The sequence below is a fragment of the Canis lupus genome, chromosome 26 (genome assembly GCF_011100685.1).
Source record: "Canis lupus familiaris isolate Mischka breed German Shepherd chromosome 26, alternate assembly UU_Cfam_GSD_1.0, whole genome shotgun sequence".
In the NCBI taxonomy this organism is placed as follows: domain Eukaryota; kingdom Metazoa; phylum Chordata; class Mammalia; order Carnivora; family Canidae; genus Canis; species Canis lupus.
In genome coordinates this window covers 16,443,885-16,458,740 of record NC_049247.1, presented here as the reverse complement: position 1 = coordinate 16,458,740, position 14,856 = coordinate 16,443,885, and the positions used below count along the sequence as shown (strand labels likewise).

The 14,856-nt window shown below is 48.2% G+C and overlaps 1 protein-coding gene across 1 annotated transcript in view; it reads left to right on the top strand.

The window, feature by feature from the left end:
- GCN1 (GCN1 activator of EIF2AK4) overlaps positions 1 to 14,856 on the top strand; it is a 59,312-nt gene that overhangs the window by 35,140 nt on the left and 9,316 nt on the right. The window contains exons 37-51 of the mRNA XM_038575295.1: positions 691 to 870; positions 3,591 to 3,811; positions 5,030 to 5,098; positions 5,281 to 5,419; positions 5,507 to 5,703; positions 5,901 to 6,043; positions 7,335 to 7,452; positions 7,564 to 7,779; positions 9,759 to 9,923; positions 11,604 to 11,765; positions 12,049 to 12,141; positions 12,377 to 12,520; positions 12,616 to 12,885; positions 13,131 to 13,244; positions 13,707 to 13,937. Of these exons, the coding sequence (XP_038431223.1) occupies positions 691 to 870; positions 3,591 to 3,811; positions 5,030 to 5,098; positions 5,281 to 5,419; positions 5,507 to 5,703; positions 5,901 to 6,043; positions 7,335 to 7,452; positions 7,564 to 7,779; positions 9,759 to 9,923; positions 11,604 to 11,765; positions 12,049 to 12,141; positions 12,377 to 12,520; positions 12,616 to 12,885; positions 13,131 to 13,244; positions 13,707 to 13,937 (2,462 nt within the window). The remainder of the gene's footprint in view (positions 1 to 690; positions 871 to 3,590; positions 3,812 to 5,029; positions 5,099 to 5,280; positions 5,420 to 5,506; positions 5,704 to 5,900; positions 6,044 to 7,334; positions 7,453 to 7,563; positions 7,780 to 9,758; positions 9,924 to 11,603; positions 11,766 to 12,048; positions 12,142 to 12,376; positions 12,521 to 12,615; positions 12,886 to 13,130; positions 13,245 to 13,706; positions 13,938 to 14,856) is intronic.

The following is a 14,856-nucleotide window of genomic DNA, read 5'->3' as shown; positions in this document are numbered from 1 at the left end:
AGGCTGAGACCCTCAGAGTAATCAGGCAGCTTCAATAGCTTGTGTGCTTTCATACAAAGAACAGGCCTCTCGTGGGAACTGTAGCCCTAAGTGAGGAGGTCCTAGAGCTTTAAAGTTAGTTTGTGGCAACTTCTGTGACTTTAAAGCCCCCCCCCCCCCCCCCGCCCCAAGTCCCTTTTTAAAAATAGAATCTTCTCTGGCATCCTAATATGCAAAACAGATACAAGTGGAGCTGTTTTGGTTTGGTCAGGGTCAACATCGGGGCCCTCCCACTTGGTCCTTCCTCCCCCTCAGGCCTTCAGGCTCCACCCTGCAGTTTGAAAAATCACAGCTCTAAATGAGTTTCTTCATATATGTATAAAGAAACTAGACTAGAGTAATTCAGTGCATTGGCCTTAGGGTCATTGCCAGGACTCAGCCAGGTCTTCCCCTGATCCTGGTCTTACCTCTTTCCCCTACTCCCCTACATCACCTTGCATCACACCCAGAATCTCATGGCTCAGCAGGCCTTGGGAGCATTGTGCTCACTCTGCTGGAGGGCATCCACCCCTACTCCTTACTTACTGGGGCCTGTTTCAGCACAGTCTGCAGAGGAGCCGGCTGGTTGTCCCTTGGCCTGGCAGCCAGCACAAGTGGCTCCCTGGCCTATGCTTAGTGATCTCATGCTGGGCCTGTGTCTCTTGTCTCCAGGGTCAGTGGAGCTGCTTGGGGCAATGGCGTACTGTGCTCCCAAGCAGCTGTCATCCTGCCTGCCCAACATCGTGCCCAAGCTCACGGAGGTACTCACTGACTCCCACGTCAAAGTGCAGAAGGCTGGACAGCAGGCATTAAGGCAGATTGGTTCCGTCATCAGGAACCCAGAGATCCTAGGTATGCTTCTCCCATGAGCACACTGGCTATGGCTTCTTCTCCCATTCCTGGACACTGCAGGAAATGTGTGCATTCAGCAAAGATTTTTGCCCTCTAAAGATAGATTCACATTGAAATAACCTTGAAATTCTGGGATAATAACCTCTAATTTCTAAGATAATTAGTGGGAAGTAGTTTGGAAGCAGTTTTGCCGCTGGTCCCTGGAGCATTCATCATTGACTGTACAGATAGGGAAACTGAGTCATCAGCTCAGCTGAGCTTGGCTCCCAGGGAACCCTGCGCACTCAGCTGAGCCCTGAGGTCAACAGAAATGAGTGACATGCTCTGGACCACATCAGTATCCACATGCTCTGGACCACATCAGTATCAGTATGTTTTTTGAGAACTTTCTATTCTGTCTCATTCCAGAAGACGTGATAGAGGAGAAGCTTAGGGAAGGGTTAGTCCTCTATGCTCTGTAGTGTGGTTTCTGATGGAGTGATGGCAGGAGACTTGATTTTTTTTTTTTTTTTTTTTTTTTAAATTTTTATTTATTTATGATAGTCACATAGAGAGAGAGAGAGGCCGAGACATAGGCAGAGGGAGAAGCAGGCTCCATGCACCGGGAGCCCGACGTGGGATTCGATCCCGGGTCTCCAGGATCGCGCCCTGGGCCAAAGGCAGGCGCCAAACCGCTGCGCCACCCAGGGATCCCTTGGAGACTTGATTTCTAGAAACAAAACCCAGCTACTATCTCGCCCAGCATATCACTTGTTAAATGTTAAACATCAGGGTGGGACATAGGTGATTGTTCACTGTACTTAGGATGTTACCAGACTTATTTTCATTCAGAAAACAGTATTTGTGATTTGTGTGTTTTTGTTTTGCAAGAGATGAATAGGTATCCTTGGGTTTTGTTTTTCCGCAATGTCCAGCAGCCTGGGGGATTCCTAGGGCTTAATGCAGTCTCAGTCTCTATCAGATGAGGGGAAGTGCTTGCATTTTTGGAAATCCAGCATGGGTCTTTTTTTTTTTTTAACTGAGATATGATTTGCATAGTGTTAAAGACACTTTTAAAAAATTTATACAATTCAATGGGTTTTTTTGTATATTCACAAAATTACATAAATGTCACCACTGTCTAGTTCTGGGGCATTTTCTTCACCCCAGAAAGAAACCCCATACCTCTTCTTTCCCTTCCCTTCCTCTGGGCCCTGACAATCACTAATCTGCTTTCTGTTTGGGCTTGCCTGTTGCAGATACTTCATGTGGTAGGATCATTTTTGGCTAGTTTCTTGAGCTTTAGCATCATGTTTTCAGGGTTCATCCATATTGTAGCATGGGTCATTTCTTTATTTCTTTTTATGGCCCAATAATCCATCATATAGATAGACCACATTTTGTTTATCAAGTCATCTGTTGATGGACATTTGGGTTGTTTCCACTTATTGGTTGCTCAGAATAATGCTGCTGTGAACATTTGTATATGAGTGGTTATTTTATTTTATTTTGTTTTATTATTTATTTATTTTATTTTATTTCATTATTTTATTTTATTTATTTTTTATTTTATTTTATTGTATTTTTTATTCATGAGAGAGAGAGAGAGAGGGAGGGAGAGGCAGAGACACAGGGAGAGGGAGAGGCAGGCTCCATGCAGGGAGTCCAATGTGGGACTTGATCCCGGATCTCCAGGATCAGGCCCTGGGCTGATGGCAGTGCTAAACCGCTGAGCCACCCGGGCTGCCCTGAGTGGTTTTTTAAATGTGTTTAGGTCTCTTGGTTGGACCCCTAGGAATGGAAATTGCTGGGTCCTGGTATGGTAACTGCCTGCCTTTCTGAGGAGCTGCTAGACTGTTTTCCAAAGCAACTGGATCATTTGACATTCCCAGTAGCAATGTGTGAGAGTTCCCAAGGCTGGCACTGTTACTGTCTGTCTTTTTGGTTATAGCCACCCTAGTGGGTGTGAAGTGGCATCTCAGTGTTGTTTTGATTTGCATTTCCCTAATGACTAATGATGTTGAATGTCTTTTGTTTTTTTGTGGGCTTATTGGCCATTTGCATATCTTCTTTGGAGAACTGTTAAAATCTTTTGTCCATTTTTTACTTGAGTTATTAGTTTTTTTTTTTAGTTATTGACTAGCATGGGTCTTTATAGTGGCTGAATTCCCTGGGCTTGTGGAAAAGAGAAGCCATGTATTTCTCTTGGCAATTATTTTGCTAGGCTGATGGTGCTGACTTGGAGAGCTTGTTTTATGTGGGTTTAACTGCTCTGAGCATCGTGTGCTTCATTGCTACCACTGGCCCAGCAGCCTTTGGTGTCTCAAAACAGTATTTTTGCAAAACCACTTTGTGCTGCCATTTCCATGAGGAGGCACGTGGTATCTGAGCAGTGTTCCCATGGAGGCTCAGTACTGTGGCTGTGGCTCGGTGCCCACTGAAGGTCACCCCCCCAGTTGTCTTGCAAGATCAGGCTGCACAGTGCAAAGGGGTAATGGCTATACCTTCTTCCTAGTTGAGCAAGGATTGCTCTTTGCAAGCAGATTGGCTTCCAGTTTTAGTATATGTGCTACCGAAGCAAGCATAGCAGACTGGCTTCCACAGCTGGTGACTTGGGGGGCTCCAAGGAGGGGTGTCCCCAGATTCCCTTCTCTTCTGACTGCCTGTAGTTCTGGGGACCTGGCAGCTTTGCCACACCTGAGACTTGTGTAAACTAGCCTCCCTCTTGTTTGGACATGCAGCCATTGCCCCAGTCCTGCTGGATGCCCTGACGGACCCCTCCAGGAAGACCCAGAAATGCTTGCAGACTCTGCTGGATACCAAGTTTGTCCACTTCATTGATGCCCCATCCCTGGCCCTCATCATGCCCATTGTCCAGAGAGCCTTCCAGGACCGTTCCACGGACACGCGGAAGATGGCAGCCCAGATTATTGGCAACATGTACTCCCTGACAGACCAGAAGGTAGCGGCCCAACTGGGGCTGGTGTAGGACAGACCAGTAGATGCTGGTTCAGGGCACAGAATCTCTGCCCACAGCAGACACAGGGCTATAGGCTTTTGGTCCCTGATTATGTTTAGAGGAAGAAGACCATTTTGGGGTAGAGGGTAGAAAACTAGGCTCTCTGGGCATCTTATAGAGCACTGTGGTTGAAGTTCTTACTAGCTCAGCCACCAGATGAGGCCATCCTTGGGCTCTTTTACAGATTGAGGAGGAGGAAAGGCCCAGCCGTGCCCTATGTTGGCAACATGGCTGCTGTTTTGACTGCTTGCAGTTCTCTTGTCACAAGCATTTGCTTCTATAAGCCTCCAAATTAGAGGAAATTAGGCTAGTTTGGGACATTTACTTTGTTTACTCTATCCCAAGGGTTTCCATGTGTGAGCTCACGGTCTCCCACAGCCATGCTTTGCTTGCTGAGGCTATGGGCATAAGAGGTAAAAGTAGGCACGTGATGTCAATCCTGGAGAATTTAGGAAATGGGAAAATTGCTAAAACAAATGATTGTATACATAGTTCCAACACTAAAACAATTATTACTCACGTTTTTTATTGCATATAAAAATTATATTCCTGAACATAAGCTTATTTTTAAGTTACAATGATTTATTCACAAAAATGGCTTTTAATAGTTCTTTAATATTCTAACAAGTTTATCTACCATAACTTACATAATCCTTTTGTTGGTCATATACCGTCCAAGGTTTTCTGCTATTTTAAATGATGCTTCAGGGAACATAAGGTTTTTTCTATATTTAAAACTGTTGCCTAAACCTAAATGCTATACCAAGAGACATAAACCTTTTAGGGTGAGAATGGGAAGATGATAACATTGTTCTGAAAGGGAAGTGCCAGAAATGATTTCCTAGATTCCAGAGGTGAGGTGGGCCTTGGTTCTGAGACAAGGGCAAGAGGAGGAAGAGCACTGATCTCTAGCTGAGGGTTTTTTTTCAGCATATGAAGGGTGGGCCTCAGGTCCCTTGTCGTTTCCCAGGCAGTCACGGGGGCCTCCAGGGAACCAGTCAGGGGGGGTTCCTCACCAGGTGCTCTTCCCTGCTGGCCCTGTGAGCGGCCCTACTGAGCTTTCCTTGTCAGCAGAGTGAGGAGGTCAGGGTCCATGGTGGAACCAGTTCCAGAGGAAGCAGGAGCCAGGCTTCTACCAGGTCACCTTTCGTATCGTTGCAGGACTTGGCTCCTTACCTACCAAGCGTGACGCCTGGCCTGAAAGCCTCCCTTTTGGACCCTGTACCTGAGGTGAGGCTGGGGGTATTTTAGTCTACTCCTCAGAAGATTGATTCCTGAGAATTCCCAATAAGGTGCTTTTGTGCCTGTCTGGTAGAAGGAAAGAGACCGAGGGGCCTCTCCCTACTCCTGCATGAGCCCCTCGTTTTGAAATGCTGCAACTCCTATGGCCCTGGCTCTTGGCTCCCTGATAGGTACGGACAGTGTCTGCAAAGGCCCTTGGGGCTATGGTGAAGGGCATGGGGGAGTCGTGCTTTGAGGACTTGCTACCGTGGCTGATGGAGACGCTGACCTATGAGCAGAGCTCCGTGGATCGCTCAGGCGCTGCACAAGGTGAGGCCAGGGCAGGCCCAGGGACCAAATTGGGAATGCCATCTAGGGGCCCTCAGATCCAGTGGGTCACTCCTCCTTTTGTTGCAGGGTTGGCCGAGGTCATGGCTGGCTTGGGGGTGGAGAAGTTGGAGAAGCTGATGCCAGAAATTGTGGCTACAGCCAGCAAAGTCGACATTGCACCCCACGTCCGAGATGGCTATATCATGATGTTCAACTACCTGCCTATCACCTTCGGGGACAAGTTCACTCCTTACGTGGGGCCCATCATCCCCTGTATCCTCAAAGTAGGCACCAGGGACTAGGCCAAGGGTAGCATTACTGAATGGGGCAGGATGCACGTGCTCTCCTTGGAGTCAGGGCTCCCTGCCAGCTGGGACTGGGTGGCCAGAATCCTCATCCTACTCTTCAGGAGGTCCCATTTCCTTTGGGTCTGGTGCCTTGGGGGAGGCAGCCATGGCTGACCCACCCTCTGTGTGTACAGGCTCTTGCTGATGAGAATGAATTTGTGCGTGACACCGCCCTGCGTGCAGGCCAGAGGGTCATCTCCATGTATGCCGAGACGGCCATCGCCCTGCTGCTGCCCCAGCTGGAGCAAGGCCTCTTTGACGATCTCTGGAGAATAAGGTAAGGCCTCGAGCAGAAAGATCCAGCGGCTCTAGCTTTGTGTTTTGGGAATTCTGATTAAGAAATGAGGAGGAAAATGTTGCCAGGAACTCTCAACTTCTCTAGATTCTTGCTCTTAGCCATTCAGTAACTCTCCAGTTCTGTGTAACAGTGTCTCTATCCTGATTCTCTTTTGAAAAGTTTGCTCTACTTAGTGCTTCAGTTTGTATTAGAACCTTAAACATGAATGCTCTTTAATCTGAAAATTTAACTTAGAAGTTGATTCTTAGACATTGATTCTAAGGACAGATTTGGTCAGGCACGTAAAGATTTATGTAGAAGGATGCTTGTTGCAGTATACTTTATCATTCAAAAAATTGAAAGTTGGTTTTAAAAAAGCCAGCCTATTCACATGGTGAGCTTTTATTCAGCCACTACAAGAAATGGTATAAGAAGACCACATTAGCTGACGCAGGAAGTGTGGGCCACAGCCCAGTGCCTGTGGTGCAGGCCCACTTCCCACATTGGATGGGAGGGACTGTGCATGTCTCTTAGATAGTGACTTGTATGGAGTGTCACCAGAGTGTCGGGGTGGCTGCCTTGGTAGGGGGAGTTTGGGTGGTTGGTTATTATTATTATTTTTTAAATTTTATTTATTCATGAGAGACACACAGAGAGAGACAGAGACATAGATAGGCAGAGGGAGAAGCAGGCTCCATGCAGGAAGCTCGATGTGGGATTCGATTCCAGGACTCCGGGATCACTCCCTGAGCCACAGGCAGATGCTCAACTGCTGAGCCACTCAGGCATTCCATGGGTGGTTGTTTACACTCACTTTCTTTGTGTTTTTCTGTGGTTTTTGATTCTTTGCTTTGAATAGCACTATTATTTTTGCAGTTATTAAAAACAATAAACCTAATGTAATTTGAAGAGAAATGTAGTTTATCCTTCTAGGCCTCCCCTTACATGTCCAGTTCTAATGACCAGCACTCCTGGTTTCCTGTTAATGCTTTCTTATGTACCCTCCATCTCTCTTCTTTCTAACTTTATTACAGAAATGTTCACATATGTTTTCTAAAAATGTTGGTTTTTCCCATTATTAAAATATGTTCATTAGTAGTAAACTTAGGAAGAAAATAAAGTGGGAAAGTGCAAAGAGATGAAAATTATCTGTAACTTCCCTCATTCCAAGATAATGACCAGGAATATTTTGGGTGCGCTTCTTTCCAGCGCCTTTTTTGGCCAGGGTTCCATTGTTCCTCTGAGACTGCCCATTGTGGTGCTGTGACTCTGTTCTTGGCATCCTCCTCAGGTTCAGCTCTGTTCAGCTTCTGGGGGATCTGCTGTTCCATATCTCCGGGGTCACTGGGAAGATGACCACAGAAACTGCTTCTGAAGATGATAACTTTGGAACTGCCCAGTCCAACAAGGTGTGTACCTTGGGTTGGTTTTCTGCTTTTGGTGATGGTAGGGATGTGCTCTGGCACTCATGCTGTGGAGGTTCACTGCCCTGTGTTCTCCCTTCTTTTCTATTGCTGCAGGCTATCATTACTGCCCTGGGTGTAGATCGACGGAACCGAGTGCTGGCAGGGCTATACATGGGCCGCTCAGACACCCAGCTGGTTGTACGGCAGGCATCCTTGCACGTCTGGAAGATTGTGGTCTCTAATACCCCCCGTACCTTGCGTGAGATCCTTCCCACCCTCTTTGGGCTGCTGCTGGGTTTCTTGGCTAGCACGTGTGCAGATAAGAGAACTGTAAGTTTCTGGACATTGCTTCTGAACCAGCATCAGAGGCTAGGGTGCCTAGGGCCACCCCATATCTAAGAGGAGAGCATTTATTTATTTACGTAGTCATTCAATGGTTACTCTTAAAAATGAAACAGCCAGGGATCCCTGGGTGGCGCAGCGGTTTAGCGCCTGCCTTTGGCCCAGGGCGCGATCCTGGAGACCTGGGATCGAATCCCATGTCGGGCTCCCGGTGCATGGAGCCTGCTTCTCCTTCTGCCTGTGTCTCTGCCTCTCTCTCTCTCTCTCTCTGTGTGTGACTATCATAAAAAAAAAAAAAAAAAAAAAAAAAAAAAAAAGAAACAGCCAGATATTTTGCCTGCAAGATGGATTTATTCAGGAATAGCAGAGAATTGCAGTTTGGGAAATGTAAGCCTTGGCAAAACTATAGGCAACTCTGCTGAACAAAGGAGTGATACATTCTCTTATAGAGGGAAAGGGGCCGTCAGGAGGGCTGTTGTAAACAAAAAGGTCTGTTGGCGGAAACTGGGAGATTGAAGATTAGTGGCTGTTCATTGGCTGAGTTGTGATAGTCTCTCATTGGCTGGGCTCTTGCTGGCAGAGGAGAAAATCTTCCTTCGTCCTGCTGGCCCAGTAAAGTATGTTTCTTCCTGTTCAGTCTGCAAGGTTCATCTTTTCCTGTTGTGTCTGAGTTGATGAAGAGCGGTAGGGTGTGGGAGTGTCCCATTCTGGGTTCCTGGCTCCCACTTTTTTAAATAAAGATTTATTCATTTGGTAGAGAGTGCGCACATACATACATGCATGCATGAGCGCATGGAGGGATGGCAGAGGGGGAGGGAGAGAGAAACTTCAGACTTTGCACTCAGTGCTTAGCTCATCAGGGTTCCAGTGCCAGGCTTGATATCATGACCCTGAGATCAGGACCTGAGCTGAAACCAAGAGTCAGATGCCTGACTGTGCTACCAAGGCACCCCTCCTGACTCCATTCTGAAGGAGGTTTCCTTTTATTAATTTTCCCACAACAAATATTTATTAAGCACCTACTCTGTGCTAAGCAGGGGCCTAAAACTTGGGGATATGATGGGGAAGAAAGGCAGACTTAGCCTCATGAGCTATACTCTGATAGAGGAGGTAGATGTTAATCAGCTCATCACACAAACAGATGTAAATGCAGCTATAGCAAATGCATGAGTGCCACAGATGCATATAATGGGCCTCTGACCAGCTGGGGGACAGGAGAAACTGCTCAGGAGAAATGATTCGTAAGGATAGAAAATGGGTAAGCACTAACCTGGTGAGGTCGTGTGAAAGTCAATTCCACACCAGGGGGAGAAGGCTTTAGATGTAAGGGTAGGATGTGCAGAAGCCATCAGTAGAGGCTGGACAGGGGCTGCTGGGTCTAGAGTGAGAAACTGAGGCAAGTGTATGAGCTGGGGCTGACCTAGGTGGGGGTGGGGCCAAGCATATTCTATGGTTGGGAAGACAGGCCCAGCCTGGGCTCGTGATTGCTTCTCCCAATCCCCTCTGACCCACTTCCAGCCCCATCCCTGGCAAGCAAACTACGCATTGGCTCTAAAGAAGGGTTTGCATAAGGCCTCAGAGGAGATGGATTTGTTTTTTCCTTAAAAGCATTTGTGTCCAGTTCATTTCCCCTTGGGCAACAGTGCAGAATGAAGTGACTTCTAGGCTGTGGTTATCAGTTTAGGGAAGCTGGCTCTTGATCAGGCATCATATGATGAGTTTTCTGTTCATATATAAGGTGCTGGCTCTTGCGTTAGGTTGTGTAGGTATGTGTGACACAAAGAAATAATTGTGTTTTTTTAATGTTTTGCAAGCACTCTGGTGGCTCTTCAGGGCCAAGAGCATTTGGGGAAGTTGTGAGTGACTCAGATAAAATCTAGGAGGTCCAGGGCCCTCACTCTGGAGTTGCTTTCCAGGTACCCTGGCGTTTGTAAGGCGTTGATGTTCTGGCTTGTCTCTCCTGACAGATTGCAGCAAGGACATTGGGTGATCTCGTCCGGAAGTTAGGGGAGAAAATCCTGCCCGAGATCATCCCCATCCTCGAGGAAGGCCTGCGGTCTCAGAAGAGCGACGAGAGGCAGGGCGTGTGCATTGGGCTGAGCGAGATTATGAAGTCCACCAGCCGGGATGCCGTGAGTGTTTTTTTTCTTTTCCTTTTTTTTTTTTTTTTAAGGATTTTATTTATTTATTTATGAGAGACACACAGAGAGGCAGAGACAGAGGGAGAAGCAGGCTCCCTGTGGGAAGCCCAGGATCACACCCTGAGCCGAAGGCAGACACTCAACCATTGAGCCACCCAGGTGTCCCGCCGTGAGTGTCTTCTAAGGGCTCCACAGGTGACCCAATGTGCAGGGCTGTGGGCAGGTTACAGTAGAAGCTAGGAATACTTCACCCTCAGGACATGCAAGCCTTACTCCAGAGGGTGTTGCTGGAGGGTGTTGCTGGCAACCAGCTGGACTAGAGTTTCCTCGTCAGTTTCACAGGCTAAGAATGAAACACTTTGGAAGCCTTGAGTGGCCTGTGGAAATTGGAGATGATCTTTTTCTAACCACTACTGAGGCTGCTCCAGATTATTCCCTTTTGTGCCTCTACTGCAGTTCATTTAAATGTGTGCTATCCTTGGTGGAGAGGGGAGGGCATACACGCATGGGTATGCTAGGGCTGCAAAAGCCGAGGGGGGTGGGGTGTGCGCATTCTTATAGAGTAGAGCAGATGAGTGTAAGTACCCTATTGGTGGAAATGTGTCATTTCTGCCAGTGATGCTGTCCTGTAGCAGCCACATTCAGGAGGCCGGTGATCCTTGCCCTTAGCTTACTTTCTGAGAGTGATCCTCGAAACATTCCTGGGAAATAGATGGAGCAGGCATAGGACTCTCAGTTGGCATAAAAGCTGTGAAGTGGCTGGTTAGAAATGTAAGCATGTGGGATCCCTGGGTGGCGCAGTGGTTTGGCGCCTGCCTTTGGCCCAGGGCGCGATCCTGGAGACCCGGGATCGAATCCCACGTCAGGCTCCCGGTGCATGGAGCCTGCTTCTCCCTCTGCCTATGTCTCTGCCTCTCTCTCTCTCTGTGACTATCATAAATAAATAAAAATTAAAAAAAAAAAAAAAAAAAAAAAAAAAAGAAATGTAAGCATGTGGCCAATTGTTTAGCCTGAGTGAGCGTCCTCCTTTGAGCTACTGGCCCTTTCTCCTATGTGTATCAGTATAGGTATTACATTTGGGGGTTCACCTTTGCATTTGGCAAAAAATACAAATTGTCACCATCTAAAGTTGTGATTCATCAAATAGTTACTGAGTCCCTTCAAAGGCTGAGACCTCTCTATTGATGAGGTTGATGCATAATCAGCCCTCTGATTCATAGTGGGCTTTACTTTGTTGGGGACTGGTTCTAAAGGGAGCAGAGCTATCTTCAGTCCTGCAGTCACCCCAAAGATGTCACCGAGGAGCAAGTGTTTGAGTTGAGTCTTAAAGGACTTGGAGTTTTCCAAGAGATGAGCAAGAGAGAGAATCAGGAGAGGAGCCACGCCATGCAAGGTCCTGCTGTGGGAAGGAGCTCCTGTGGGAGATGGACAGGATCTGGAGAACTCATCTAAAAAATCAGGCTCCTTAAGTGTAGGCTGCATATCCTCACTGCTTCTTTCTACTTGCCCATTTTCACTAAACCAGTAAGTTAAAAGAAAAGTCAGGCCTAGGGGTGGTGGCAGCCAGGCTGGGCCAGAGGTCCTCATCACCCCCCTCACTACACCCCCCACCTGCGTGTGCTCCTTCACCACCTCTGCCACCTCAGGTACAGTGCACGGGTGTTCTCATAGGTGCTGTATTTCTCTGAGTCCCTCGTACCCACGGCGAGGAAGGCTCTGTGTGACCCACTGGAGGAGGTCAGAGAGGCCGCGGCCAAGACCTTTGAGCAGCTGCACTCCACCATCGGCCATCAGGCTCTGGAGGACATCCTTCCATTTTTACTGAAGCAGCTGGTGAGTGGATCTGCCACACACCTACCAGTTTGGCTTTTGCTGTCTCTGTAGAAGCAAAATGCAGGGGACTTATTCTGCCAAGGCAGCCACAGTGTGGGCCCCTGAGAGAGTGGGTGCAGCAGGCTCAGACTTGGCTCTGTGCTTCTCCTTCAACAGTCAGTAAATGTGGGTGCAGCAGGCAGGGAGGGAGGAAAGTAGTGAAGGAAGTTGGTGGCTGGTCTAGACAGCACAGGTGGGGACAGGAGCCAGCTCCTGAGCGTTACCCCCTGATGCCCCTCTGCAGGATGATGAGGAAGTGTCAGAATTTGCCTTGGATGGTTTGAAGCAAGTTATGGCTATCAAGAGTCGTGTGGTGCTCCCCTACCTCGTGCCCAAGGTAAATCCCACCCCGTGGCAAATCCCCGCTGGCCCAGAAACCACAGCCATGTGATCATTCCCAGGCCTGCTGTGGAGACCCTCTTCTGAGCTCAGACGTTGGGGGAGGCTGGTGGTGGGCGCAGGGTGCCCTGGAGCAGACACTGCCTGGAACAGCGGCGATGGGATCTCCCAGAGCCTAGCAAAGCTGCCAGCACGGGGCAACGGTCACTCTACTGACTTTCATCGTCCTACAGCTGACGACTCCACCTGTCAACACCCGGGTGCTGGCTTTCCTTTCATCTGTGGCCGGTGATGCTTTGACCCGTCATCTTGGAGTGATCCTCCCGGCGGTCATGTTGGCCCTGAAGGAGAAGCTTGGGACTCCAGATGAGCAGCTGGTGAGTGTCACGATTATTCCTGGCAGCTTTCTAACAGCCATCCTGATCTGCCCTGGAAGAGCTGTGCTCAGCCTGGGTGTCCCCTGTGGTTTCAGGAGATGGCCAACTGTCAGGCCGTGATCCTCTCAGTGGAGGATGATACTGGGCATCGGATCATCATCGAGGATCTGCTGGAAGCCACTCGCAGCCCTGAGGTGGGCATGAGGCAGGCTGCCGCCATCATCCTCAACATTTACTGTTCACGCTCAAAGGCTGACTACACCAGCCACCTGCGGAGCCTGGTCTCTGGCCTGATCCGCCTCTTCAATGACTCCAGCTCAGTGGTTCTGGAAGAGAGTTGGGATGCCCTGAATGCCATCACCAAGGTGAGGGGGTTACTGACTGCATAACCAGCTTTTGATTATAGACCAGCCCAGATGCTTGGAAAATTAGACTCTTAAAATAAACCATGACGTACCTATCGGGAAGCTTCAGTGTTCATCAGTCCATGGCCAATCTTTCTCATACTCCCACCCACACCCTTCCCCCTGCTGTATTATTTTGAAGCAGTCTTGGGAGGGCTGTACTTAGAGCACTGATATCCTCTCTGCTTTTTCCTGGCTTCCTACAGAAGCTTGATGCTGGCAACCAACTGGCACTAATTGAAGAACTGCACAAAGAAATCCGACTCATAGGGAACGAGAGCAAAGGCGAGCATGTGCCAGGGTTCTGCCTCCCTAAGAAGGTAAGCCAGGGCCCCACAAGGGGCGGTGCTACAGGCACGCGGCCTTCCTTTGCTGCCACCCTCAGTCCCAGCTCTGTGGCAGGGCAGAGGACTTAGTTCTTAGTGCTGTTCTGCACCCTCACAGAAGTTTGTTTCTTCCCTGTGGTGGCCACATGAGGACAGGGCCTGTGCCACTTTCAGTTTAAACTGCGGAGGCCATCTTAGCCAGATGAAGCCAGTCACAGAGGGGACAACTTGTGAACCTATGTGTGATGGGCCTGCCAGAGCTCTTCGCTTCTCGTGACTGCCCAGTCAGGACTGTTCCCCAGCCAGCACCCTCTTAGGCTGTGACTGTGGCACCTGAACCAGTCTCTCTTGTGGAGTCACAGAGAGGATAGCTGACAGGAGGGCTGTGCTTTGCACAGGAGACTGCTGAGCCCAGTGCCTTTGAGATTGGACTCTCACGTGTGGTTCTCTTGTCAGGGAGTAACCTCCATCCTTCCAGTGTTGCGGGAGGGTGTCCTGACTGGCAGCCCAGAACAGAAAGAGGAAGCGGCTAAAGCTCTAGGTTTGGTGATCCGCCTGACCTCTGCTGATGCCCTGAGGCCCTCTGTGGTCAGCATCACTGGTCCTCTGATCCGCATCCTGGGGGACCGGTTCAGCTGGAACGTGAAGGCAGCCCTGCTTGAAACACTCAGTCTCTTGCTGGCTAAGGTGAGCCACTTATGCGTTCATCTCTCAGTCCGTTTGGGTCTTAGATCTGTGTGCCCGTTGGTGTCACGTGGCAGCAAAGTGACAGCTTATGATGGAGAAGCAGCATGGTAGAGGCAGTTGTGACATTGGATGCTCTCTACCCAGTGGTCAATTCCAGTCTACCATTTAGTACCTATGTGGCTGGAATGACCTTGGGAAAGTCCAGTGATCTCTGAGCCTGTCTCCTATGATTGGGAGTGGTGCCCAGCCAGAAGAGGTGCCACTGGGCACATTGCCTGACATCCTGAGCACTCCAGACTAATGCACATTGCTGGTTTTTGTTGTTTTTTTTTTTTTGTTTTTTTTACATTGCTGGTTTTTGAAGAACTGTTGGTTCAAAGGAAGAAATCCTGGGCTACATAAATGCAATTGCACATTGTTTAGATATGCTTCTGTTCCTTACTGCTATCTTATAAAGAGGGATGCAGAGGGTCTGATCAGGGATGAAAAGAAGTTTTAGAGCAGCTGGGAATAACTTCAGTCTGCCAAAAGTGTAAGAAGCAAAGAGCCAGCATATTAACCATTTCTAACATTTTATGGGGCAATTATTAAGCCCTTTCAATTTAAAAAATTATAAACAGAGCTAATATTTGTTGTTACAAAAACTTTTTTTTTAATTCTTACTTGCAGTTTGGAAACTAAAGCAAGCTTGAAATTTGTAGCTTTATTTTCCCCTGTTGAGGGAAAGGTGTGGGGAGCAACTTCCCAGATAAAACATGGTCTTATGAGCATCAGTCTTACTCTATAGAAGATGGGGTCTTTTTTAAAAAGTTAAGTATCATTTTCATCTGCGTTCTGTGCTGTTCTCTCTCTTTTTTTTAAAATTTTTTTAAATTTATTTATGACAGTCACACACACAGAGAGAGAGAGAGAGAGAGAG